This window comes from Camelina sativa, chromosome 6 (genome assembly GCF_030686135.1).
Source record: "Camelina sativa cultivar CO46 ecotype springtype chromosome 6, ASM3068613v1".
Classification (NCBI taxonomy): domain Eukaryota; kingdom Viridiplantae; phylum Streptophyta; class Magnoliopsida; order Brassicales; family Brassicaceae; genus Camelina; species Camelina sativa.
The window spans coordinates 15077830-15101911 of record NC_141885.1 but is presented as its reverse complement, the minus strand read 5'-3'; the positions used below and the strand labels follow the sequence as shown (position 1 = coordinate 15101911).

Sequence of the window (24082 nt, the reverse complement as noted above, 5' to 3'; positions counted from 1 at the left end):
GAAGATGTTCACATAATATAAGCCTTGGAATATTCACTGATCCGGACCGGACCGAACCGAACCAAATACTATTGTTTGCATGGCCTTGTTGAAAACTAAAACTTTTCTTGAATATAATTCTACGTTACCATTTAAAATACTCGATATGAGTTGCTGTGAATCAAACGGCCTAGCGAAACTATCATAATGTTACAAACTTACAATGATGTTTGTATACGTTAAAGAATTACAACAATGTAAAATTTTATTGATAACTTTTTTGGAATAAATATGAAAAACTACCATCCTCCATCAGGCCGAAGAAGTGTTTTCAGCTGAAACAGAGGAATCGTCCAAATACTCAGAACGAAGTTGCATAAGTAGTCGACCAAGATAGTTGAGCCCTTCCCCTTCTCGGCCACCTCCCCAAAATAGATCGTGCGGGGAAGACTCCACAAGAACCGATCCAGCAGTTGAGAGCAGCATTGATTTCAAGTGAGGATAAGTCGAGAACTTGCATTTTAGAGCCATGTACATTACTTCTATCTTCACATCTTCCCAGTCACTCCGAACCTAAAACAATCATTACAAAGATCAACGAAAGAGTGAAAACTGCTTTGATGCTCGAAACTGGACAACTGAACTTTTTATTCATACCAGTTCAGGTTTCTGTCTCAGTGTTGATCTGCCTATCAGAGCTGCCTCCTCCGGACTTCTAGCTGTTCTAATTTTCTCAACGCAGTCATGTGCCATCGGATTTTCGACCCCAACAAACTTGTTTGCCTTCAGGTTTTTGGAAATGGAAGAGATTATGTTATTATGAAAGAGCCAGATATCATTTTACATGGACAGTTGTGTGGTACCTGATAGTAATGCTCAACACTGGGCCAGGTCATGTAATCATCATTCTCCTCCCCACAGGGCATTCGTATTGGATGCGGAGAAAAGTTTGAGAAACTTCCATAAAGGTCCCATGTTTTGTAGAAGAATATGATACTAGATTCAAAGGGGTTAACACTGGGGTCAATCTCAACAGTTGCGTCCTCTGATGGGATAACAGGTATAAGGTCTGGTATGGGTTGAAGAAACCCGGTGACAAGCATGTCGGGGCCAACCTGTAGTTTTCAAGGATTTAGATTAACCAATGGTACTAAGAGGCTAGATTGGTTAATGTTAAGTCAAGAAGTGTAAATATTAGTATATTACCTGCTCGTAGCAAACATCCATTAGATTCAATGCTTGTGTCATCTCTACCATCCCAAGTTCACCAACAGGAGAAGGCGCATTTCTCCCACCAATTATTTTTGGGGCAACGAAAGCAACAACCTGAAAAACGAATTACATTGATGGAATAACACCTTCATAAGTAGCAAGCTATAAATACAAAGCTCACAGGTCCAAGATGAGCTTTGGCCAGACAAAAGCATAAGATGACTACAAAATAAGTGTGGAAATAGTAAAAATGGGTACCTTGTGGATGACGCTGGATGATATAGCAGATGCAGCTAATGTTCCACCACACTCCCATAGAATCGAGAGATATCCACGAAGATGGAAATATTCCATAACTTCTCTTGGATTCAACATGTCAAACTCCACAACTTCAACACCTTTGGACGCAAGAAATTTCTGGAAACTCTTTCTCGCACCTCTTTGTGTAACAATTATGGTAGGCACTTCTGAGACATCCCAGAGATGGGCTTTCTCAGGAAGATCAAGACTCTGAGTCATCACAATTCGCGTAGGGGTGTGACCTTGTCCATGTCTTGCAGTCAATCGAGGATCTGCAGTTAAAAAATTGTACAACTCTGTTGTTCTTATTTCAGTTTTAGGCATCCATAAAGATTCAAGATTTGAGGTAAAAAAAATATCTACCATCTTGGCGTACAGTGTTTCCTCCAACTATCACAGCATCACTTCTTCCTCGCAACTCAAACACTCGGGTTCTAGAGAGTTTACTACTTATCCATGCTGCATGTCCACTACTTGCTGCAATCTTACCTGTCAATAAACCAAAAAAAACTTTAAGCTCCCTCCAACTTCCATCTATTCTAGTACTAACATATAAAATGCAGGTTGATATAATTACCATCAAGAGTCATGGCATACTTAAGAACAGAGAACGGAACGCGAGAACAAGCTCTATGTATCAAAGGAGCATTCACAAGAAGACACGATTTCCGAGCATCCTGTAAGAACTTGCACATTTAGTTACCAAAATAAAAACAATTCACTTCAAATCGAAGAGTAAAAAGATATAGATTATTACCTCAAGAACTTTACTCTCAAAGTCCTCTCCAAGAACATTCACTTCAATCCCTTGGCTCTTTAGTTCACGAATCGCAGAGCCTCTTAGATGTTGTAGAGGATGCCTTATTCCAACAACAACTCGTTCAATTCCTGCCTAATCTACACAATGCATTTCTTCGACTCAAACACAATTTTATCAAATTGTTCATCATTTTATCACAGATCATTGGATTTTATACTCAGAAGCCAAAACCTGAACAAGAGCAGATACAGCAGCATGGTCGCCGTGACAATCACCAGGCTCCATGTTTAAATAAGCCGTGGAGCCTCTACAAAACTCTCCAGCAGCTTCAACAGCCAACGCTTCTGCTGGTTTAGTGCCTTGAGCGTAGAGATATCCTTCTCCAGCGACTTTACCAGAGGAAGTAGCGATCACACAACCGAAATTAGGGTGAGGTGAAGTAAGTCCAGCTGACATTTCAGCCAAATCAACAGTGCGTCGGATAAAGGCGGCGTCTTTCGCATGGTGATTACGGCCATTGTCGCCGTTAGCTAGAGTGGCTCTGCAGATCAAGGGAGACGAGCTGATTCGTAATGAAAGAGCCATAATTGGAATCAATTGGCCTAATCTGTGAAAAGAAGAGAAGGGTTTAAAGATATGCAATGTCCCAAATGTCAAAATCGTGTACTTACTCAGAGCTAAACAAAATCAAATCTTTCGTCTTGTTCAACAAACGGTAAGTAAAACCCAGAAACAAAAGATCAAAACTTTACTCGTGTTCTCTGAATTAAAACAGAAACCCGTATAAACCCTATTCTCGAAATCTATCAATGTCGCTGACCTGAGAAAAAAGGGTATAAGAAACTGAAGAGATCGAAGTCGGCGAAGAGTGAGAGAGAGCGAGATCCTCAAAGCATTAAGAGTGACATCAATCCAAATGCAGAGACTGATTCACACGAAATCACATTAGAAAATCCATTTCCTCATCTCCATAACTAAGAAAATTCAAAACAAGTGAGAAGGGGACGAAGAGTGGGTTGAGAGGCTTGAGAGAGAGAGAGAAGAAAAGCTGAAGCAGAGAGGTGTAGTCACTTGGGCTCACGACACATAAGGAAGAAGCCCACTTAGGCCCAATATCCAGAATTCTGTTCATTACACTATCTCCGTGAGTGATCTAAGAGGAGAGATCGACGATGAGAGATGCGAATCGATTACGTTGGATCGAAGGTTAGGGATAAGATGCGTGAGAGAGAGTTTGGATTTGTTAATCTCGGTCTACACACATTCAGTTGAGCTTATTTTCGGCTTATAAGAATATCATAAAACCATAAGCAACATATGAAGTCCTATTTAGGCTTTGAAAATGGTGGAGACGTTGCACTTATAATTTGTTAACGACACTCACGCTAGCATCAGCATGGATCTTTTTATTATAATGCATTACTATTTTGAGTTTTATTTTGAATAATAATAAATTTAACGACAATGATAAAGGTAGGGGTACTCATTAAGGCCATGAGACCACAATTATTCCTATATAACATATTTCTCAGGCATTGGTCTTATATATGCAGTAGCACTTCATGTCTCCTTTTGCGCTTACTTTCTCGCAAAGACCGACTGATCCTTTCCACGTTTTGATACACATTGCATTACATTTCTCGAGAGAGCATGCCAATTTTTTTATTTGAATATGTTGTGTCATTTGGTGACGCTCCTATTACTGTAACATATAAAACATAAAATCTCAATATTATTTTTTTATAAATCAAATATATTATCTTTGCTTGAGTGATTATGTTTAAAAAAATGTATACTAGCTAGTTAGATTATAAGTTTTAAAATGGCAATGCATGAAGTGGTGAGTATGCTTTTATACTAGTTATATATTTTCGCATATAGTTGATGTAAGATTTTCATACACTCTCTTTCGAGATAATAGCACTTTTAGCTATTAATATGGAAAAAACCCGTCAACCCTCTCTCCCTAACACGAATACCATATTGAAGTGATTTTACTATTATATAAAGGACATAAGCCAATTTATTTATTGTCAACAATTTTGAGTTGAAAATCCATATTCCTAACATAATATCATAGTTCGAAGACAAGTTTCCCTTTAATCAGCTAACACATAAAAAAGTATTAGTCACCTCGCTTATTACTGAAAAAACTGAAATTTCTTTAGTTTTGGTAACGATTTGACAGAAAAGAAGCAAATCAGTATCATAAAATTTTATACTAAAAATAATAATTTTGATACATATTTTATATGAGATAATTTAATTGATAATTTTGATACATATTATATATGAGATAATTTAATTGATATTTTAAACAAATAATATGATAATCATAATCAGTTTCTTTTATAATGATTATATATAATAAAATTATTCTGAATGTTTATACAAACCTTGCACAAGAAGGATGTAGATAGTTAGTACGGTTAAGAAGACTTGAAAAAGTTTCTTCATCTTCGACACTATAAATGAATCGGAATTGTTTAAAATTTTACAAAGAACATGCTACTTATATATATATATGTAGTTACATCTATTCAACAATCATGGATATCTAATTCAACCAAATTTAATTAAATTTAATTTAAAGAGATCTTGTTTCAAATAATCCAGATTTTATTCTGATTTAAACATACAAGCAAAAAAAAACAAAAAAAGTGCAGAAATATCTTTAAAATGTAAAATATTACATATGATGCTATATTGATATTATTGTATTAAAGAGAGCAATAAATGCCAATTAGAGAAAAATAGTCAATTTATTTATGGGGAAACTGTGATTTCCAAAACAAACAAATCCCTAGTCCCCATGTCATCAGCGAGTATTCCACCACCTCTTTTGTATGCAATGACAAAGCCACTTAATCATTCCCGATATAAAATAGTTATGTTGTTTTAAATTAATCCAGATTTTTTCACATATATATACTAATTGGGAAAATTTTAAAAAATAAATAACTTTTTTTTGAATAAACAAAAAAGAAATATCTTTAAAATGTAAAATATTACATATGATGCTATATTGATAATATTGTATTAAAGAGAGCATAAATATCCAATTAGAGAAAAATAGTCAATTTATTTATGCGGAAACTGTGATTTCCAAAACAAACAAATGCATTAATTTTTTTAGTTATTATATTCAAAAGATTTGGATAAGATTAAAATTTATTATTCTTCTATCATCTTTGTTGGATTTTATGTTTTAGTTATTTTGAATTATCATACATATACATATAATTAATAAAAATATTTAAATTTCTGCATATATTGTTATTCATCTTTCGGGTCACTAGGTCAACCGGTCGGACCGGTTGAATCACAGGTCAATTAGTTTATTGGTTTGTTTACATTTTATAAATATAACATCTACTTTTCTATAATTATATGAACAAACATACATAATGAAGTACTAAACAAATAAAATTAAACTTTAAATGATTAGATAAAATAACTAAGTGATTTTTCTGTAAATAACAACATTTAATTTTAATTTGGTTTGAGTTTGAAGTATGATAAAAAATAAAATATTTTAATTTGATACTGATATGTTGGTCCGACCTGCCGGTTCAACCACCGGTTCACGAGTTTTTAGCGAGTTTTTCCGGTTTTTTGTGGGTTTTTAGTTGTCCGGTTTTTAGAAGTAACCCGGACGGGAATGTCTACCAGGTCGCGGTTGGACCGGTCCAGGTTTTAAAACACTGCAAAATAGATGAGCGAAACAAAGTGTCTTTAATGTTCCACATTGGTTTAAAATTTGGCCAATGCTTGCGAGTCTACTCAAATCATGGCTAAAAGGATTTCAGATCCGAGTGAACAAACAACTTTACTTATCATACGTTCAAAATTTTGTTTTTTAGTTTTTTAGGGAGGTGTATTGAACTTGATATTTTAGGAGATTTTAGAGTATTCTGAAATCTTCTGTTATTTAATTGATAATTTTTAAAAATCATCTGAAATCCTATGTTATTGAATGTGAAATTTATAAAAACCATTCAAAATCATTTACAATTTCTTGTTATTCAATCTATAATTTACAAATCTCATTTCAAATATACTGTTATTCAAAATACCCCAACTTTTTTTTTAAAAACTTCTGAATGGGATTCAGGAAGATTTTTCTAACATACATTTTTAGTTCAAAAATATGATTTACAAATCCCACCTTTAAAGGTGAAACTTTGGAAGATTTTTATAAAAAAAGCTCCGAAGCAATTACAATTTTTTTTGAAAATACGTTCTCCATGGACCATGGCTCCATCTCTGCAACTTGTCTTCTCGTACTCTCTCTCTCTTTCTCTCAAATACATACATAAAGAAAAAATTCCCAAATTTGTCATCCAGCCCATCATTGAATAACTGCAATTCAAAATGTTCTCTCGGCCACCTTCTGAGCGGAGCCGTCGACGGTGACGGTCACAACCTTTAAGTGCTCGAAGTGGGAAGCTTAATTTGGTCAAAAGAATCGCTCTTTTCTCCGAAAAAGAATGTCCACATCTGGGTTTAGTATGTGCATCGCTCTTTTCTTGCTTCTTCTCTTGTTTTTTTACTCTCATTGAGTATCTTCTGCAGACAATTCTTAAGCAGGTGGTTAACGTATAATGAAACTGAATATTATATCATATAGAGATAAAGAGGGAGACGTCATGTACTTTCTTTTATTCCTGAAACTTCCAGGTTCATGAAAATGTTTACCACATCGAATTTCAGCATTTGTTTTCTCAAACATCAAATGCTTCGCTACCTACTTTAATATTCTTTCAACTATTCTATCACTTTAATCAAATAACATAACTGAAAACAGAAACAACAACATATTCTTTAGATATTTGTCAGACATTGATCATTATATGTGGTGCAGTTTTTCTTGTCTTTGCCAACAAACGTGATTCTGCTTACGATCTCTTTTTTTTTTTTTGTTTTACCATATAAATATCCTAAAATCACCTAAATTTAATAACTAAATCTCACTAAATTCCAGTTCTCAAATCTCAACAAATCCTAAAATCCTACCAAATCTTCTAAAATTACAGTCAAATCTCTCAAAATTCTAAAATATTAAAATTCCATCAAATCTCTTAGAATATCAAGTTCAATACATCCCCTTAGTTGAACTAATAATTTTATTGAATGTAAAAAATATTTTAAAATTTATAAAACATTATGAATGTTTAAATTCTATAATTTTAATATATATATATATATATATATATAATAGCATCTAAACATTAGAAACATTAAAATATTAGTAACTGTTAAGACTTTACAAATTTTAGGTCTACCTTCCACAAATCATAACTGGGCCAATATTATACAATGCTAAAGCATTGGTTTTTCAGGGCAAAGGTATATGCAATAACATTTCATGTCTCCTTTTGTATTTACTTGCTCACAAATACCGGTTCCTTTCCACGTTCTTGTACACACAGATTTACATTCTTCAATAGGACATGTCCCTTGTTTATTTGAAAAAATCTTATGACAATGTGTCATCGCATTCAGTGACACTCCTTTCCCTGTAGTATAAAAAGCATAGAATCTTAGTCTTTATGTACATTTAAAAATAATATAATTTTGATTCATTGACTATTCTTAAATGAAAAGTATAATTAGATTAAGCACTTACAACTCATAAGTGATTAACAATAAGTGGATTGACTAATGTTCTTATAAGTTATTTTACATTTTTTTGAGATGAGATTACATCATATTTGTTACCCATAAACCTTGACATATTCCGTCATGTGTTTCCAGCGAGATCATGTAATATATTTTACATAAGATAGTTTCATGCTATTAAAATATAATATGATATTTGTAATTGATTCAAAATAATTATACAAATGTACCTTGAACAAGAAGGATGTAAATAGTGAGAATGGCAAACAAGACTTGAAAGAATTTCTTCATCTGTGGTAATACAAGACTTGAAATATAATGAGATGTTCTAAAAATTGCAAAGAACATGTATACATATAAATATATATAGTTGTATGTATTCAATATTCCTATCATATTCAACCAAAATTGATTCAATTCCATTTGAAATGATTTTTTTAATATAATTATTATTCCAAAATTATTTCTAATTTAATAGGATATTGTTTTACACTAATCCAGATTTTTTGCTCATTCTGTATTTAAAAACCTTTGATTTTTTTTCTCCATTATTGTAAAACACTGGAAATTGATTGGCCATGAATTTAATAATGTATCTTGTTCCAGTTTATTGTACTTTCATAAATTATTTTATTTATTGTATATCTCTTATTCTTAACTTTAAGTTTAATTACTTTCAATAATGATTATCCATCTACAATATTTTAAAAATTTTTACGAATTTTTTTTTTGTGGTTATTTTTGTGTGTTTTGTTTATCTTTGTGTCATGTTCTTTTAAGGGTCGTGCGGCTTTTACCGGTGAGGCGGCAACATATATGATACGAAACCAACAACTTAATAATATTTAAGGGCGAAGAACGGGCAATAGTCACTGATTCAAAAGAAAATGTTCATATGTTGTGTCGTTGTTATTTCTGATAAATTTGGAATCATGATATATATAATGACTACGTTGGTTAAAAAATCATGTTTGATCTTAAGTCGTAAAACACACGAAATTTAAACAAATTCCATTTTAAATAGAGTTATTCTTTTTAATTAAAATATTCCTCTCCAGTATGAAAGGGGAAGTAAATTTACCATGATATATAAACAAATTTTCTCACGTAAAATTATTTTGCCTATATTAAACCTATTAACATTCTACAAACTCATAAACACATCGTGCAGTTTAATTATGATCAATCTTCACTATAAATCTTTTGTTTGTCAAATGGGAAGATAAATTCTGAGATTAAAAAAGAAAAGAAAAAAAAGTTATGTGACAATAAGCGGCGGAGATGACGGTATATGGTTGCGACTTGCGATGGTCCAGTGGAAACATGTGAATATATGTGAGAGGATTTAAAGACAGGTTGATGAGTAATTTTGTCTAATATAGAAGGGTATAATAGTAGTTGAAATATTCTAATAGAATGAGATCTACACTCAAAAAACGCAACACCGTCCCAAACTTCAACGAATGTGTCGGCGTCAACGACTCACTTTAACGTGAATGGTAATTTAAGATCAACGTAAATTTTTCTTCAACCGCTAGAAATCTCAGCTAAAACGCAGTTTTAGATCGCTGGACGCTAAAATATTAAACGACTTAACAAAAATCAAAACTTTATATATCCAGAAAAACTAAGGATTTGCACGAAACAATTCAAGAATCAAGATTCCCTCAAGCTTTCACATATATCCGTACCTCAAATTACATAATTAAGAAACAAAGAGAAAAGTAGTAATTTATTTAGTATTTTTTAGCAAAGGCATTGATCAAGGCTAAGGCGTTGCTAGTTCCTCTACCCAAATTCAAGATCCTGGACCGGACCGAGTTCTTGATCCGGCCATCCATGATTCGACCCGCGAACCCATCGGAGCAAGTGTTGGCATTAGTCAAAGCAGCGCTGGTCCAAGTCTGAGCGTTGCTCATGTGGAACCAGAACTGGTCACGACCTTTAGCACTACCACACATCTTCATTTCTTGGATGGACTTGGTCAAACGGTCAACAGTGTCATTGATCTCCTCAAGGCAGTCCCTAATGGCTTGAACCTCTCGTTTCCTGAGACCCTTGAAACGGGCCAAGCGGGAGACGAAGAGCTTTGTGGATTGGGCCTGGCTCACGGTCACGGTGAGTGCGGTCTCAGCTAGACGTCGAGGGCTTGTTTGGATGGAGTTGGCGTAACTGGAGAGAGAGTTGACGCATACGGTTGGGTATGTGGTGGCTTTGCAAGAGGCTTGCACGAAGTTTATTGCGCGTTTCGAAGCGGCTACGGGGGCTGAGGACGCGGTGAGCATTGTCGTGGATAAGAGGGTTAGAAAGAGAGCGTAGAATATTTGTTTTGCCATTGCGTTTGAAGTGTTTTGTTTTAGATAATTTGATTGTGGAGAAGTAAAGGAGTTGGGTTTTGAGATTTTATAGAGGTTTTTTTTTTTCTCAGAAATATCATATTATTTATTTAAGACTGATCAATACATAATTGTTAATGGAGCCATAAAGGCTTGTTTACAGATTCAGCATAAAAAATAGAAGAATTACATCCATACTGTGCTAACAGATGAGCGGACATATTATCAGATCTTTTAGTAAAGGCAAAGTTAACAGACTTAAATTTTGAAATCCAAAACCTTATATCAAGTAGGATGTTTATTAACTGTTTGTGTCTCATTTTGCCATTGATGATCTTTATTAAAACTTTACAATCTCCCTTTAAAATTAACGAAGTGTATCCTCTGACCCAAGATTGTTGAAGAGCTACGAGCATAGCCTTTGCTTCCGTTTCCAATGGCGAAGACGTATGTGATAATCGAGTTGCACCCTAAGCCAATGTCGATCCCATGTTGTTTCGTATAATCCAACCTCCTGTGGCTTCATGATTAAGATTATTGTATCCAGCATCAAAATTACATTTCACGTAGTCAACGTTCGGTGGTCTCCATCGATGAGTATTTCGATACCCATCTCTTCTCTGGATATGATTATCCATCTTATGGGTGAGATCATAGAATTGTTTTGCATCACTTTTTGCCCATAAGACAATTTTTTATGGACTTTCTCTATAGTTATTGAAGATATTGTTATTCCTTGCTTTCCAAATTCTCCATAATAAACAGATTGGTACCATAGATTCAGCATTTGAAGTTGCACAATTTAGGATTGAAGTAATGATATTAGAAATATTCTCTTCCACATCATTCACTAAATTTGCTATGTTTATGTGAGAAGTACTGGAAAAACGCCAAACCATAGTTGCAAAAGGGCATGTGAATAATGCATGATTGATCGTTTCCTCTGCTTGCCGACATCTAGAACATATCGTATCCAAATTCATACCACGCGATCGTAAACTTGTTAATGTTGGAAGACTTCTTGAAATAATTCGCCAAAGGAAGTGTTTTAGTTTTGGAATTACAAGTAGTCTCCAAATTTTGTTTTTAAGTTCAGGTGCCCCATGACGTATATCAGGAGGAATATCACTTGAAAGGGGATCATGCATCAATAGCCAGTAGCCTGATTTAACTGTGTAATCGCCCGACGTACTATAGTTCCATATGAGTTTATCCGGATGATCTACTTGTGATAGAAACAGATTTTGTGTTTCCATAAAGTCTTCTGGTTTGATTTGTGTTTGGAGTTTTGCCATGTCCCATGATCTAACTTGTCCCAAAAATGTCATGAGAGTGTTTATAGTTCTGTTGTTTTCAATATTGACAGCTGCAATTGGTCTTGGGGGATGTGTATCAAGGACATTATCAATGCCTATTCTTGTCGTTTTGCCATCTCCGATATTAAATCTTGACCCCTTTTTTATGAGCGAGATGCCTACCAGAATGGATGACCAACCATAAGATTGGTTCTTCTGTGATTTTGCTTCTAGCACCGTTGTGTCTCTGTAGTAGCGAGCCTTCATTATCCTTGCAAATATTGAATTTGGATATTGGATTAGTCGCCAAGCCTGTTTAGCTATTAGAGCATCATTGAATTTTTCAAGGTCCCGGAAACCAAGACCCCCTTCTTTTTTCGAATATTGAAGTTTTTTCCAAGCTATCCAGGTGATTCCCCTTTGTTGAGCATCTTTTTCCCACCAGTATCTCATAAGTATTGATTCAATATCTGAAATCACACCTTTAGGGAGTTTAAAACAAGACATTGCATACACTGGCATGGCTAGTGCAATTGACTTTAGCATTATTTCTTTGCCTGCTGGAGATAGTCTTTTTGCAGTCCAACTAGATGTTCTCTGTTTCACATTTGTGATTATATACTCAAACATTTCTTTCTTTTTTCTGCCAAACTGTTCTGGCAAACCCAAGTATTTGTCTCCACCTTCATGATTTGGAATATCTAGTATCACTTTCAATCTGTTCTGTGTTGAACTATATACACGGGAACCAAATGTTATCATAAATTTTGCCGTATTGATTTGTTGACCCGAATAGTATTCGTACACATCAAAAACATTTTTCATTGCTTTGCAGTTTTTTCTATTTGCTTGACAAAAGAAAAGACAGTCATGGGCAAATTGGAGATTTTATAGAGGTTTATTAGTACGTACGTTCTCTTAATTTGTAGTACGTTTGGTTTTTCGTAGGGTTTATAATATTAGTATAATTAATATGCTTGACCTTGACTCTTGGTTCGGTTATTTTTTTCCAACTGGGGTCAATTATTAGTTGGAATTAACCAGAATATTCGCAATTATATTTATATATTTTCTCAGTACCAAAAGTAACATGCGAATGAAAAGAACGATTTATAGGCCTTTCCGTAAAATTTCATCAGAACGGACTTGTCGTGTGAACATAGTTTTATCTTTTGTATTTGTTTTTACTGTGAATATGAATAACATTATCATCATAATTAGTCACAAATATGTAAGGATGGGATCCCATGTAAGTCGACATATTAATGGTACTATCACGCAAAGTACGTATATCTTTCGCCTTTACTTCAATATATCAAAGTATTTTATATTCATCAGGCAACTAATAACAAGAAAGAGAGAAATAGGGTTGGGCAACTAATAATATAATACATAAGAAATGGAGAGTGGATTTGAACCTGAAAAGAAAACATTCTAATTGCAACAATATAATTAATGTACAATTCTAATTAGTCTGGTCCACGTCCAGATAGATGCTATTTAACCACATTAGGCGACTAATGTATCCCATTATTCACAAAAGGATGTACAAAATTATAAGATAACATAGAATAAGAGATGCGATGTTAACAAATTCACATATAAGAATAATGTTCATTTGGCGATTAATTAAATGTATCTTATTATTACTATACATTTTTTTTTTAAGGTAAACTACATAAGATAATTATTGCTTCGGGTGGGGCTCTCAAAGACTGTCGGCCATGAACTTCAACTTCTTCACAACTTTGTTAAATATACACACACTATATATATAACAAATTATATAAATTTGGGAGCTGGGACTTGGTTTCACATGCACTTATCTGATATCTCAGTGCTCTTTTTCCAAAATTTTAAAGAGTTTCACACTTACCCATTTTTTGGGTCAACTCACACTTACTTTCAATCCTCTTTCAATCGTCAAATTTAAGATCGTCCACACCTGTCTCAATACTCTCTTTCAATTGTCAAAATGTTGAAGTTTCACATTCCGTTTTAAATATTTGAAGAAAGTTTTTTCATGCTATTAGCATTGCTTTATTAAACGTATCTTAAAATTTATTGGTTCCCTTTTCGTACCAAAGACACGTCAAAATTAGGAGAAGACAACGATAGTTATATGCACGTGACGTGATGCGTCAATTGTGATCCATAAGTTTTTTTAGGCCACGAAATTACCATACGGCCGACATATATCACTTTGTAGTTGATGTATTAAAATTTCAACTCTTAACATTTTACTCGAAAATTTAATACTCTTACTGAACTTCATTTTTGAGTATAAGAAATGTTCTCAGAAATTAAGGCACGGCAAAATGGGATGAAAATAACGATTGTTTTATATGAGCGTGATGCGTAAATGCGATCCATAAAGTTGGGGTTACTAACTTCCATACTGCCCATACCATACCCGGCTATATAGATTCGAAACTGATATATCAAAACAGAACTGTATCAAAAACTCAATTCTTATCTTATCTATCTCATTTTTTATTTTCAGTCGACAACAAAATAAATATCACTTTGGTACCCTGTTTTCTGCATAAATATTGTGTTTCTTCATATTTGACATAACTCGAACGGTACATATGGAGGCCAGTGCCACATGTTCACGTGGACGTGAGTATTGATCACATTATTTTATTTTTATGTTTTTTGACTAGGAAGTTTGATCGCATTATTTGTCACATGCATGTCAATGTTAAACTAGGTAATTACATACGTCATGTAGGAAGTAGGAAAAATTCATTTTAAACTTTGTAGAGAATAAAAGCTAATATCTTAGAGAAAATTAGCTATTAATAGGGGACACCATCTTTTTTTGTTGGTACGGTTTAGGCATCAGATAACTTCATACCGACCATGCCAATAACTTCTTGGATTTAAGTTTGGATGTGAAAGGTAGTTGAAGCTTTGAGATTTTTGTTGGATTAGAGATGGGGATTCGTTTACTCTCTTTTTTTTGGGTATGATAATTAGACAGACAAAGACTTCAATTTTATAGAATCTCCTTGGTCGCAACATTTACTCAAGTCCTTGTCTCAAAATCGTGGCATATCTTTTCCTCACATAGTCCTCCTTATGATTATCGAGGTTGGGTCTACTTTCATTCACTTTCTTCTTAGCATATGAAACTCACATTCATCAAATTCTATTTCAGCCCATGATCCACTTGCTATGGAAACATTTTGAAGCTTCATGTTGCACCCTCTCGATCCGCTTGTAATAAACTGCTTGGCACGACGCAAACACGACCCATTTCCTACTCATTCGTATCACCGCCAAAACATCGAGAATACTCTAGTGTCACAACTTTGAAAAGTTTGCTGTCATATAAACAAATTAATCCCACTAATATATTCTGAATATTACCATTCCCTTTTGTATCAAGAAATCACTTCTACAAAATTTTTTGGAGTTGATGCTAACTGTATTAAGTATAAAACCAAAACACAAAAAGAAAAGAAAACATGTAGAGCGGGCCTAACAGAACAGGTTTAGCAACAGGCCTAGATTCAAAAAACCAAACAAAACTATTGTGGTCCGGAAACAAAAAACGACGACGTTTCAAAATATTGGAAAAAAAATAAAAATGAAAACATTGAAATAAAAACCCTAGATAATAAAGGTTTCTCTTCTCTCTCAACGCCCCTCCGCAGCAGTTGCAGATTAACCTGAACGGCGAAAAACAAAATCCTCTCCGGCCAAAACGGTAAAATTTCATAGTTCTTCTACTTCATCTTTCGTAGGACATAAGATGTTGGGAGATTTGTTTTAGTTCTGTGTTGATTGAATCTGTTACTTATATATATATATCTGTGGGTTCTGCAGAGTGATTGTAACAAAAACATGGCGTATCAAGCGATGAAACCCACGAAAGCTGGTTTGGAGGAACCCCTCGAGCAGATTCATAAGATCAGAATCACTCTTTCTTCCAAGAATGTCAAGAACTTGGAGAAAGGTTTCATCTTTTTCGCTTCCTTAAGCATCCTTTGATTCTCTGTTTCAAGTTTAATGAGATGTCTCTCTCCTAGTCCTAGAGAATTTTGAGTTTTGGTATATAGATTCGTTTTTTGGTTGAAGCTCTCTGTTCAGTGTTTAGAAATTAGAAATGTAGATAAACCGATCCCAAAATGTTGCAAGATTCAAAGAGCTTTAAGAGGATCTAATACTGAATAGTCTCTCTGATGCATTTGTTTGATTGACTAGTCTCTGTTGCGTTTGTTTGATTAGTGTGCACTGACTTGGTCCGTGGAGCTAAGGACAAGAGACTTAGAGTTAAGGGACCAGTGAGAATGCCCACTAAGGTTCTTAAGATCACCACCAGAAAGGCACCTTGTGGTGAAGGTAACTCTCACATCATAACCTCTACTTTTAACATTTTACAACTCTACAATGTTGCTAAACTCAAGATTTGGCTTGATATATACATCATTTCTAATTTTTGAAAATCTTGGAACTGATTCATGGTGTCTTTTTGTATCAGGAACCAATACTTGGGACAGGTTTGAACTTAGGGTTCACAAGAGGGTGATTGACCTCTTCAGCTCCCCTGACGTGGTTAAGCAAATCACTTCGATCACAATTGAACCTGGTGTCGAGGTCGAGGTCACTATTGCTGACTCTTAGACGAACACTTGTTCTAAAACCGCTTCAAGAAAGATAGAATGTATTTCATCGTTTCTGGTCCTACATTTTTGTTTCTGCTTAGCGCAACCTTATGTCTTGGCTTTTGATAGTTCTGAGGTGGTTTTGTCAATCATATTATTTTCATCTATTGAGAGACCTTAATGAACCATTTCAAGATCTTGATTTCATACATAATTTCATTTTGTTACTCTAAAAGAGTAAATATTATCTTCAATGTGGTAAACGGAAATAGACCAATGGTCTCATTTTACATGAACCATAATCTTCAACATCCCTGAACTGATGTAGATGATGTAGAGAGATATGTATAAGGGTAGTATAAAGAACCAGAGATTACACTGTATTTTAAGTTCATTTGGTTCTGGATTCAGCTCGCCACTCTACATCAGAGAGTGACACTTTCATACATTTTTGGTTATTATGTATGATTGGCGATTTAAAACAAGGAACTCCAAGCTTCACCTATCCAAATGAGGTCATGTTCGTTTCTTCATTTAGATTCAACATCCATATGCATCCTCAAATTTTGAACCAGGTTTTTTTGCATCGGGCAGTTGTATCGCAGTACAAAGTTGTTCGTTCGTCAAAAAAATTTAGATGCAATCTTATATCAAAATCACTTAAAGTGACATTTTGTAAGCTAATGAGATTTTCTATCGATCAAGTTACTTTTTTGAAGTATCAAACATTTGCGGTTAAAAAACTTATACGTCACAAAATGCGTTTTCCAAAGATAAAAAATTCAACAATTATACGTCTTATTGAATAATAGCAATCATTGCAACACAACACTTGAGACTAGAGATTGGTATGATCAATCACGCTTGAAATAAGGTTTGAGATAACTAACAAATAGATAGTTGAGTACGTAGTCAACGATTTCGGGACATACATTTTTCATAACAAACACCCATTTCATCCAAGATGGCTCCTCTATGTATGTATCTCCTCTGCCAATACCTCTGAATATTGATTTTGCGCATTTACTCACTGATTCTGATAGAAGAAAATCTGAACCATACTATATTTTTCAAGAAAGCAAACAAAAAGACATAATTAGTAAAGTATCACATGTATACATATTATGGTAGAGATTCATGTACAAGTGTTTTTCTTACTTACCTTTTCTAAACAGTGAGGAGTGGTCATATCTGTTGATATAACTCCTGGAAGAACAATTGTTATTTTGATATCCGGACTGAGCTCTATTCTTAATGTCTCAAAGAATCTTAATAAGGCTGCTTTGCTTGCCTACGAAAGTAACCAAGTAACATCAATACTAAGTTAAAAAAAAAAAAAAAAATTGTTTGTGCTATTTAAAGAAAAATCTTACTGAATAGATGCTTGCCAATGGCAAAGGTATATTTGCTGAACCTGAGGCAATCACAATGATTTTTCCTTTGCTCTTTCGTAGATGAGGAATTGCAAAATAAGTGCTGTATGTTGTTCCCCAAAAGTTGACGTCCTTCGTGTACACACAAATTAGAGAAGTAGTTAACATAGAGTTTGCTTGATTAGAAGAATAACCAATATGTATATCTACAGTTTCATAATTTAGTAGTTAATATAATATTTTTTGTCTAAAGAAATTAATAATTTATGGAAATACCATCAATAGAAGGTTGTTACGAAAGTTACCATTATAGGATTAGCATCTTGAATTTGAGTGAAATCTTCGAAAAGAACGGTTTGAAATACACCAGCATTGTTAATCAGGTGGTCAACTGTCCAAATATGATAACTTGATTAGAAGAATATGTATATATATATATATACAGTTTCATTATTATTTATGTTGTATACATATTAAAGTTAATTATAACTTAGTTTGGAATTGTATGTAACAAAGTGGAACAAAAGTATACGTACGTTTTCCGAAGTGATGAACCGTCTCATCGATGAACTTCTTGCAGTCCTCAACCTTAGCAACATCACCAAGTATGATAATGACATCTCCCGATCCTAATTGGCGTGATGTTTCTGCTACTATCTCTAGACGATCTTTTCTTCGAGCAACAAGAGCTAAACATGCTCCTTTCTTGGCGTATTCGTATGCCACATGCTTTAGTTTTTTTTTTTTTTTTTACCAACCCAACAAAACAAACATAAATAATCTCAACTAATATACTAACATATCAATTTATGTGGATCTACTGTATTTAAATGTATTATAGTATATGATGCTTTAGAATTATTACAAGTAACGATTTACAGCTCACTACTGATAATCTAGCTATATCATCAAATAAATTATCTATGTCTTTTAGTACACATTTAATTTCAAGAGACTCCACGACAATTTAGGACCTCGAAACCATAAACATATCATCAATTCACGTGGGATTCTTTATTACACTACACACATATATACACATATAATTGAATGAGTAATATATAGAATAAGAAATAGCAATATATCGTTCATAAGATATGGATTAGTTTTTTGAGGAAAACAAAATATAGTTATATATCCGTCGTATACATGGAGTTCATATACAGTAGATGATCAGATTATCCAACAGCACACATGATTACGAAAGATTAGTAATTAAATCCGCATACATGTAGATTTTTTTTGCAAAAGTTCTACAAAAATTATGTCTTCTCGACTACTAATCGTAAATTACTTGGTATTGGTCAATAAAAATAAATAGAAACTCACTTAACGCAAAAATAAAATAAAACGAATTGAACATATATGTTAACAAAAGGCCATATAGCATTCAAAGCTAACTAACCTCTCCGATGCCAGAAGAAGCTCCGGTGATGAGAACTACTTTTCCGGCTACGTTTTCGAAGCGAAGGTACTTATGAAGACAACGAACAAGTTTGACCAAAAGATAAAATGGATAAAAGAGGAAGAGAAAGATGATAGTAAGAGGAGGAACAAGAAGATTGAGAATGCTGGTAAGCATATCCATGTTGTTCTTTGGCAGAACCAATGCCACTACTTACTTTACCACTCTACTTGTTTATGGGTAGTTCTATTATAAATGTTCGAACTTTCACTTTACAAAAATAGTCTATTTTAATAGAGACAAAAGGAGACGAAATAGATGCAAAAGTGGAATTGGCTGGTGCACCTACCTACTTGAACTTTTAACGACGTATAGGAGATATTAAAGTGTTGAGCGATTTGAAAGTATATCAAAACTTAATTATATAAATATTGTTAGGAGTTAGGACTGTAATGTTTAGTTATTTTATAAAATATTAATTAATAGAAATGTTTTTTCTTAAATCCCATTAACATATAACGTAGGATATTTTACTGTTTTTTTTTTTTTTTTTGAAACATACGAGTTTTGTTCAACGTAAAACGAATGTTTTTGATGCGCTACTAAAAATCTTATAGTTTCCGCTCGAAAGTTAATGTTGAGCATAGACAACATAAAATATATTTATGTCGGATTTTGTTTATGAACACATGTGAAAGTGACATTCATGAATTAAACATTATGATTATTGCTCATGTATCGCTATAATCCATTAGTCAATAGCATATTTCAACTACGCACGTGTTCGAGGCAAGAGTTTTGGGGTTAATGACGTATCGACTCCATGTTTCGAACTCTGGGGACCAAAAGACACGTGAAACTTTGACACCGGTCAAAACGTTTTTGTTGGGACAACAAGAGATTTGCATTGTCAACATGATTAATTAAATTTTCACATTGCATGAATTCGAGTACAAAAGAATTTAACATCTCACTAGAGTACAGAAGTGTATGCTTCAAAAATACAAAAGAATTTAGCATTCCTCTAAACGATGTAGGTAACATTGGTACGTCTAGAAATCTTTGTAACAACGGGACTACTTTGAAACGATTGCCTTTCAAGGTACATAGTTGACCTGAAATGGAACTGGTACACGAAGCCCTTTTACCTTGCAATTCATACCAAGCAAACACATTTATGAAGTCAAAAACAACAAACTGACAATACTTCAATTGTAAAACAAACCTTGAGAGCAAACAATAAAATTATAAAACATGCTACAGAAACAAAAACATTAAACGGAGTTAAGATAGGAAAAACGTTGTGGTGTGTGTCAGATAACAAAAGACTCAGCAACGGCTTTAAAAGCCTAAGCCAGGGATAACTGTATTTTGATTTTTGTTTCTCATCATTCACAACCACCACACAAACATTGTCAAACAACAAAAACCAAAACAAACTTCAGAAATAAAACAATCAAATAAGCCTCAGACCGTCCTAGTCAAGTAAGATGCTTTTCAACACTCAAGTTTCAGCAACCATATAATCTAATCATCACAGGCTTCCCAACCCAAAAAAACAAAACTTTAAAATCAAAAACAGTGGAAATCATCAGATCTTCCTATACAAGAGTTATTCATAATACTCAGAAATCTCTGAGCATTCAACAACTTGGCAAAGTGTTCATCATTTGAATCCCATTGAAAATAATTTACAAATTCAAAAAATATTGTTCCCCGACGTCCTAAGAAACATCATTGAAAATTTGAAGAACAGGATAGCGAGGGAAACTAAATTTGCTGTAGGCTAATACACTTCACAACAAGCTTCACATATCAAAATTATTCAAAGCATGAATCTTTATACAAATGTAAAAGCCACCCTAAAACCCTAATACACAATCAAAATCTAAACAAGGTAAGAACTCAGTCCCTTAGATGTTCATAATAATGCGATCATTACCGCAATCATTACAGGTCTGTAAACTGACTCATCACTGTTCTTCCCACACACAAAAAAAGACAAAACCTAATAAAGAGGAGATGTAGCTGCTCAAGTAATGCTTCCTAATCAGTAGTATCAATACTAGAATTAACAGTACTGATTACTCAAGTGATTAGAGAGCGATTATATAGAACTAAGAGCAACACGATTCATATTGCTTCAAGGGAACGAATCATATGGGAACGGACAAATCCACATCGACTATCTGATGAAGCCATATATAAAATATTCCAGATCTACGAACTAACATCACATCAAGAACAAAGCTAAGACATTGATTCGGAGACAAGCTATAATAATGAACCCTAAAGGATGAATCGGCTGAAGAAGTGTGAGATGAATTAGGTTTGGTGTGTGGAAGTGTTTATATAGGTTTATATGTCGGTATTGGAGATTAGGGTTTTTTAAGGTGGCCGATTAAATGACGAAAATAGCCTTGGGCTGAAGTTGTGTTAGATCCTTTTTTTGGTTATTTGTGACGGCCCTGTATTGAAGGTGTTTGTCTTTTATTTGAAGCCCAATTTTGTATTGATATTGGTTTTTTTTTTTATTATTTTTTGTTTAATGTAGGTTAGAATTTATATAGCAAATTTAAGGAAGTTATTTGGAAAATGATTTTCAAGTTTTTTTAAAAAATTGCATAATATTTTCGAGGTTTGATTACTACTTTAACCCACAAAATAAAACAACATGTTAATGTATCCGATGACAGAATTATGTAATTGTTATTTTTTATACGTACAGTGGCAAGTTATTGAATCAAATTCAAACAACAATTGTGTATGAGAGCGAAGCCATTTTTCATCAACCATGAAAGAAACAATTTCACTTGTAATTGTGTTAAGAGTACCATAGGCACCACTAATGTAAATTACTAATCAATTTTGTTTAAACCGTGGACACTTTGTTGTTAATTTTGTTTGGTTCACTTGTGCAAACTTTTGGAAGTTTACATTGGTGAACATGTCAATGTCATTATCCGGCTGTCAATTATTTTAAATTTGGGAAAATATGAAATTTTCAAACTATGTGAGTTTCCGTGTAACATATCTGTTGAACGATCAAAGTAGATCTCGACTCATTGTCTAGTCACCATATACATGGAAACGTGATGTTTTTGCAGAATGTACCATCTCGTTGCAAGTCTTTAAGCTGCAGAGTCCGAATCAAGTGCATGTTGTAATTATTCAGTGGACCTGAGTTTACATCCCCCATTTGAAGAACAGAATATTCTGATCGAGATAAAATACAAATACATAATCATATAAGACTATACTATTTGTATCAAATGATTTAAAGTACACCAAATATTACTGAATATGGTGTTACGTAAATCCGGGCCATATTCTACCAACATTTGTTTCCATTGTAAAATTATAAATACAATTCTACGTTCCTTTTCGAGAAAAAATAAAAATAAATTCAACAGTTTGAATGGATTAAATATCTGTTTGATAAAAGAGGCATTAGTTTGACTTTTATAAAGCAAAAATAAATGGATATGACTCATATATGACTGTATGACATAGTATATATCGTATATCAAGAAGAGCTGAGAGATCTGAAACTTGGCCGTGTCGCCGCACCCCACTAAGGGAAAAGTAATTAATCTTCAATACAGTACAGTGAGATCGAATGGACTCCGCAACGGTGGGACGAAGCTTTTTTTTTTTTGGTATCAGTGTTAAGTAACTAACTTTGATATTGGGTTTCTTAATTGATAAAGAAATAGTTTGCAACAATATAACTCACAAAGAAACAATTATATTGAATTTCAAGGGGAGAACCCGAAAAAAACCCAGCTAGCTATGTCTGGATCGTTTTGTCCGAAGAGGAGTCCCAGTTCTAGAAAAGCAAGTTACCGGTACGTTTATAAAATGGCATGGCACGGCCGTGTGGTAGCGTCTATTTCTTACTAGCCAGAGAGCTCGTAGATAAATGATTTGCCAGACTAGAATCGTGACCACATGAATGACGAATGACGAGTCGTTTACTAATTGTGTCCAACCTTATTATAACCGTGCTAATCTCTTCTTTCTTTACAGTATTTTTTAACTAACGTGATTTTCTCTCTCACAATCCCACTTACTTTAATTAAAATTTGACCTGATTTACATAATTAACTATCGATGAGGCTTTGTGAGCACAATCGGCTAAAAACCCGAAAAATATAGGTTATCTATTTTTTTTGGACGTTTAATACTTGTAGTTACTAAATTGGATAAAAAATAGATAATTTAATTTCCGTTGTCTTTTAAAACTATCATTTTATTTGTAACGGTAAATTCATACTTACGACTTAACAGTCGTTAACTTTAGTAACGAAATTGTTAACCACAATTAAAAGATAACTTCACGTGGTTAATTGGTCGTAAACAAAGACACCGATGCTCTCTGAATATTCTCCCAAATCAATTTGGGATCTTAGAACCCTAAAAGACAATAAAAATTTTGTTCATTCATTATCCTAAGAGATTCTTTCAGCTGCTTTATCTCATCTCTCGCCTCTAGTAAGCTCACCTTTTGCCACCCATATGGCTTATGTTCATCTGCCCAACTGAAAAATCCATGAACAACACATTTATAGAATTTTTTATGCAAATTGTCATTGATCCATGACTTTGCAACAGTCATAACTCTACTACAAGTGCTGCAAAGAGAATTCCAGCTTCGACTCGAATTCGCATCAGACCATGAACTTTGGCTTACTATTCTCAAAAATTTGAAGACATTTGAGAAGAATTTTTTTGCCTTTTAGGGTTCTAAGATCCCAAATTGATTTGGAGGAAAAATAAAAGGGCAACAAAGTCTTTGTTTATTACCAATTAACCACATAGTTCTTTTTTTAATCCTGTTTAACAATTCCGTTATTAGAGTTAATGACTGTTAAATCGTAAGTATGGATCTACCATTATAAATAAAATGATGGTTTTAAAAGACAACGAAAATTAAAACCATGTATTTTTTGTCCAATTCAATAACTATAGGTATTAAACGTCCAAAAACCCGAGCACAAGGTGTTCAAAAAGTCTTTACTTTCAAAATGACGTTTGGTTAACACTGTAGGGTACCTTTTTAACTAATTTTTTCTTTTATAAAAAAATATACACAATATTCGCGTTTTGTTTTTTTGCATTTTACATTATAATATTTGACTAGAGGATGTTATAAAATCCACAAAAGTAATTGTTTTGCTACGATCC

The 24082-nt window shown here is 33.6% G+C and overlaps 3 protein-coding genes, 2 long non-coding RNA genes, 4 other non-coding genes and 1 pseudogene across 11 annotated transcripts; 1 reads left to right on the top strand and 9 right to left on the bottom strand.

Annotated features, from left to right (window-relative positions):
- Positions 1-102: 102 nt before the first annotated feature.
- LOC104790948 (riboflavin biosynthesis protein PYRR, chloroplastic) lies at positions 103-3527 on the bottom strand. Of its 2 annotated transcripts, none has more exons than XM_010516743.3 (10): positions 3072-3527; positions 2483-2858; positions 2249-2383; positions 2069-2168; positions 1855-1980; positions 1450-1763; positions 1186-1305; positions 843-1094; positions 637-762; positions 103-552 (listed from the first exon to the last, which is right to left on the bottom strand). In XM_010516743.3, exons 2-10 carry the CDS (start codon positions 2834-2836, stop codon positions 292-294), a joined length of 1788 nt encoding a protein of 595 aa, XP_010515045.1. In that variant the 5' UTR covers positions 2837-2858; positions 3072-3527; the 3' UTR covers positions 103-291. The 2 variants fall into 2 exon arrangements, with proteins under 2 accessions (XP_010515045.1, XP_087309167.1); XM_087453041.1 differs by having other exon boundaries at positions 2249-2388; positions 3072-3509.
- A 90-nt stretch (positions 3528-3617) lies between these two features.
- LOC109133426 (uncharacterized) lies at positions 3618-4784 on the bottom strand. Its single transcript, XR_002038528.2, has 2 exons — positions 4648-4784; positions 3618-3953 (listed from the first exon to the last, which is right to left on the bottom strand). It is a non-coding gene; the product is annotated as an uncharacterized LOC109133426 (long non-coding RNA).
- Positions 4785-7359: 2575 nt separating this feature from the next.
- Positions 7360-8270, bottom strand: LOC147942614 (uncharacterized). Its single transcript, XR_015559506.1, has 2 exons — positions 8104-8270; positions 7360-7770 (listed from the first exon to the last, which is right to left on the bottom strand). It is a non-coding gene; the product is annotated as an uncharacterized LOC147942614 (long non-coding RNA).
- Positions 8271-9465: 1195 nt separating this feature from the next.
- LOC104790946 (pectinesterase inhibitor 11 pseudogene) lies at positions 9466-10281 on the bottom strand (annotated as a pseudogene). Its single transcript, XR_015559063.1, has one exon. The product of XR_015559063.1 is annotated as a pectinesterase inhibitor 11 pseudogene (transcript).
- Positions 10282-15065: 4784 nt separating this feature from the next.
- Positions 15066-16305, top strand: LOC104790945 (small ribosomal subunit protein uS10y). The gene is made up of 4 exons (XM_010516741.3): positions 15066-15219; positions 15339-15468; positions 15741-15854; positions 15994-16305. Exons 2-4 carry the CDS (start codon positions 15357-15359, stop codon positions 16134-16136), a joined length of 369 nt encoding a protein of 122 aa, XP_010515043.1. The 5' UTR covers positions 15066-15219; positions 15339-15356; the 3' UTR covers positions 16137-16305.
- Positions 16306-16898: 593 nt separating this feature from the next.
- On the bottom strand, positions 16899-19246 carry LOC104790944 (11-beta-hydroxysteroid dehydrogenase-like 3). The gene is made up of 6 exons (XM_010516740.3): positions 18896-19246; positions 18027-18219; positions 17796-17881; positions 17491-17622; positions 17280-17408; positions 16899-17178 (listed from the first exon to the last, which is right to left on the bottom strand). The coding sequence occupies exons 1-6, from the start codon at positions 19076-19078 to the stop codon at positions 16972-16974; spliced, it is 930 nt and encodes a 309-aa protein (XP_010515042.1). The 5' UTR covers positions 19079-19246; the 3' UTR covers positions 16899-16971.
- A 955-nt stretch (positions 19247-20201) lies between these two features.
- LOC147942613 (small nucleolar RNA R38) lies at positions 20202-20295 on the bottom strand. Its single transcript, XR_015560604.1, has one exon. It is a non-coding gene; the product is annotated as a small nucleolar RNA R38 (small nucleolar RNA).
- A 188-nt stretch (positions 20296-20483) lies between these two features.
- LOC147942612 (small nucleolar RNA snoR64a) lies at positions 20484-20558 on the bottom strand. Its single transcript, XR_015560597.1, has one exon. It is a non-coding gene; the product is annotated as a small nucleolar RNA snoR64a (small nucleolar RNA).
- A 41-nt stretch (positions 20559-20599) lies between these two features.
- On the bottom strand, positions 20600-20756 carry LOC147942611 (small nucleolar RNA snoR136). Its single transcript, XR_015560632.1, has one exon. It is a non-coding gene; the product is annotated as a small nucleolar RNA snoR136 (small nucleolar RNA).
- Positions 20757-20794: 38 nt separating this feature from the next.
- On the bottom strand, positions 20795-20879 carry LOC147942610 (small nucleolar RNA SNORD25). Its single transcript, XR_015560633.1, has one exon. It is a non-coding gene; the product is annotated as a small nucleolar RNA SNORD25 (small nucleolar RNA).
- Positions 20880-24082: the final 3203 nt, after the last annotated feature.